Here is a 3,448-nt window from a genome sequence, read left to right as displayed (position 1 = left end):
TTGTGTAAGCTGTGTTGAGTGAGAGATAAGGATTCATGGTGACTATACACTAGAACAGGGGAGGGCACAAAGCTTCTTTAGGCAGGTCTGAAAACTGACAGATAATGAAACTACTTGGACATCTGCTCTTAAAAGTAGATTGTAAAACATTTTTAATGTTAATGTTAACCACTACTTTTAATGACTAAGAAGGTTCATTGTGGGAAGCTTTTCCTCCTCCAATAAGAACTTAGAGCAAACTACATTCTAATGTGCATTTTTAGAGCTTCTTGTAGGTAAGACGAGGCATTTTCCATTAAGTATGTGTTTCTAGTTGCATTAGTACTTAACGTGGATTTTGAATGGAGGATTCTTCTAAGACTAGTTTGACAGAGACACTGCTAAGATGAAAAATAAAACCCAATACTTAAGATTTTTATTTTTTAAAAAAAAGATTAAACACACTCACACACACACTTGGGGCAAATTTTTGATCACATAAATTTCCAAAGAATGGAGTCACTGTTTTAAGAGAACATTCACAGAAGGTTAATTTGAGATCAGAAATGGGGGTTTGGATCATGGCACGGGGAAGCGAGTCAATGAAATCAATTTTAAACCCAAACTCCACAACCACCCTCCCCCCAAATGTTCAAGTGGTAGACAAAATAAATTACCATAAATTATCTGCCAAGACAACCTAAAAAAAAAAAAACAAACTAAAACCAAAAACAAAACCGAAGCGCGGGGCTAGGGGTTTCCTTCGCTTCTCCAGGAAGTGTGTAACACTGAGCTTCTGGCCCGCAGAGTGCGGCTGGGCGGGAGCTGTCAAACGTCCGGGTAGTTGCAGTAATACACGGCAGAGCTGGCGTCGGACACCACGGAGGAAATGGCCCCGTGGCTGTCTGGGAGGCTCACCCCGCAGTCGTGTCCCTGGTAGGGGAGCCCCATCTCCGGCTTGCACACGAAGTGCAGATACTGTTCGAATTCCGTGCGGTCCACCTCGCCGAGGAGCTCCGCGGGTTGAGTCGGGTCCGTGCCATCCCTGCAAGGCAGCGCCTCGGGAGGGGGGGACGGCTGCCCGGGGCCCGCTGCGGGGCTCTGCGCGGGCTGCACGTGAAAGCCGCGTCCGCCGCCCGCCGCCGGGGACCCCATCGCGCCGTAGTACATGTGCAGGGCGCTAGGGGGCGCCAGGAGGCCCGGCATCGAGGGACCCGCGGGCTCGTGGCCCAGTCGCGGGTGCATGTGGCCGGCGGGCGGTTCCGGAGGCATCGCGTAGTCCGAGACCTGCGGGTAGTTGTAGGTGGCGGGCGCCGGGCAGTCCCCAGGCATCGGGGCGGCGAAGAAGGCTGGATCCGGGTCCACGCCATCCAGTGGAGATGTGTCCGGCGTGGGCAGCGGGTAGCCGTCCAGCGGGGGCGCGCCCAGGCCCTGGCAGTCGCGGTAGTGGCCGCCCACATGCGGGGCCAGCATCGGCGGGCCCGCGGGGAAGCCCTGCTCCGGGAAGGGCAGGCCCAAGCCGTCCATCGCCACGCGGCCGCCGTCGGGGCCCAGCGCTGCGGCCTGCGGCTCGGCGAGGCCGTGCAGGAAGCCTCCCTCCACCCGCTTCAGCCGCTTCACCTGCTTGCGCCGCCGGGGCCGGTACTTGTAGTTGGGGTGGTCCTGCATGTGCTGCACGCGCAGCCGCTCGGCCTCCTCCACGAACGGCCGCTTCTCCGCCAGCGTCAGCGCCTTCCACGACTTGCCTGCAAGCGGGGCGGGAGGGTGCGGGGGGCGCCGGGGTTACCGCGCTGCGCTCCCCCTTCGGGCCCGATCTTGTCGCCCGCAGCCTCCAACCTCGAATTGCACAGCCCGAGGGGGAGCGGGATTCATTTGGGCGTGGAGGCCTGGGACCCCTTTTCTCATCTCCATTCAGGGCAGCCCACGCGGCGGTAGCCTCCGGCGCTCCCGATTCCCAATGATTCGGAAAGGATCGAGAAAGGGCCCACCCAAGTCAGGGTACCATTACTGCTGGGCCGCGGTGGCCGCTCGGACAGGCCGGGAAGCCTCCTCTCCCCAGCCTCCCCGACCCTCGCAAAGCCATTCTAGCTTTCCGGGCCACCCGGGTAATTAGGAAGGCGGTGGCTGATCAAGACCGAAAGTTTGGAAAGAGAAGAACGTGGCTAAACCATATCCCTCGTCTCGGGCGCCAGGCCCGCGAATTATACCCACGCACCTAGGGAAGAGCCCTCGGGGTCCCACCGGCGCGCCTGGGTCCCCGGCCGAGACTACTCACCGAGCATCTTGCTCAGTTCCGCATTGTGCAAGTCCGGGTTCTGCTGCGCCAGCCGCTTGCGCTCGTCCTTCGCCCACACCATGAAGGCGTTCATCGGCCGCCGGATGCGGGACTCGCCCTTGGCCCGTCCCGGGGCCCCAGACAGCGCTCCGCTACTAGCCGCCGCCTCGCCGCCCTTCACCTTCACATCCCCGAGGGGGCTCAGAGACTCGGCCCAGGGGCAAGGGCCCAGCCCGGCCATCACCGCGGGCAGCGCGCTCCGGGGTTGGCTCTGGTCGTCACTGGCGTATCCCGCATCCGGGCTGCTCATGGCGCTCCAGCCCTGCCCCGCGCCCCGCTACCCTCAGCCAGACACGCCGCCACCCCCGATCCTGGGGGAGGGGTGGCGAGAGCGAGCCAGGAGATGCCTTGAGAACTCCACGGGCCCCGACCCGAGCCCACCGCCAGCGTGTCCTGCCAGGCCCAGCCCACGACCTAACCAGCACCCCCTGGGCAACCCAGTGACACTGCGGGCGCCCCCCGTTTGCGAGGCCTTTTCTGTACCGACGTGGCCAATGGAGCGACGGGGGCGGGCCGGGCGCGAGTCGTGCGGCCCACGCCCAGACGGTGGTCGGAGTCCCAAGTCCCAGTTCAACCCCACGCCCGCCCCTTTCCCCTCCCCCAGCTCCGCGTCCAAGGCTACACCTGCCCCCGGAAAAGGTGGCTGGAGCCGGGCTCTGGCGCCTAGTCCTCTCCAACCCCGGATAGAGAACGGCTTAAAAAAATCTGTCTAGGGCTGCTATTAGTACCTATCTCTACCAAGGTAATTCGCATTAATCGTTCTAAGCATCCATTTAATTACCTTTTAAATCACATACAGGCTCTGGGTATTTCAGTGTTGGATGACTTAGCCGCCTTCCAAGTAACTAAATAGATGTCTTCTTCAAACGTGTCTTCTTTAAGGCAGAAGATATTGCTGATAAGAAATGAATAAATCGCTCCTAAGGACTCACCCTGCTTACATCGTGTTCAAGGTAAATTCTGATTTTTGAAACCACAGTAAATTCAGGAAGATCTCCTGATGCCCAATATTTCATCTATGAACTAGGATTTTATTCACAATAAACCATACGAGTATGTATATGAAATGTGTAATATGTGCGTAAAGTATGTTATATATACTTTCTCATATCTTTTCAGTACTAGGGGCAAGAC

At 58.3% G+C, this 3,448-nt stretch overlaps 1 protein-coding gene across 1 annotated transcript; it reads right to left on the bottom strand.

The window, feature by feature from the left end:
* Positions 1-448: 448 nt before the first annotated feature.
* On the bottom strand, positions 449-2,742 carry Sox17 (SRY (sex determining region Y)-box 17). The gene is made up of 2 exons (XM_013009283.1): positions 2,255-2,742; positions 449-1,724 (listed from the first exon to the last, which is right to left on the bottom strand). Exons 1-2 carry the CDS (start codon positions 2,562-2,564, stop codon positions 808-810), a joined length of 1,227 nt encoding a protein of 408 aa, XP_012864737.1. The 5' UTR covers positions 2,565-2,742; the 3' UTR covers positions 449-807.
* Between the last annotated feature and the right edge of the window lie 706 nt (positions 2,743-3,448).

The sequence above is a fragment of the Dipodomys ordii genome, unplaced genomic scaffold (assembly GCF_000151885.1).
Source record: "Dipodomys ordii isolate 6190 unplaced genomic scaffold, Dord_2.0 Scaffold9, whole genome shotgun sequence".
NCBI classification, from domain to species: domain Eukaryota; kingdom Metazoa; phylum Chordata; class Mammalia; order Rodentia; family Heteromyidae; genus Dipodomys; species Dipodomys ordii.
This window is presented reverse-complemented; position numbering and strand designations above follow the sequence as displayed.

What these genes read in the sequence shown, in the direction of transcription:
- Sox17 (XM_013009283.1), bottom strand. Translation starts at nt 2,564, where the DNA reads ATGAGCAGCCCGGATGCGGGATACGCCAGTGACGACCAGAGCCAACCC. An exon ending in GGAACTGAGCAAGATGCTCG is followed by an intron (nt 1,725 to 2,254) that starts GTGAGTAGTCTC and finishes CCCCGCTTGCAG; the next exon opens with GCAAGTCGTGGAAGGCGCTG.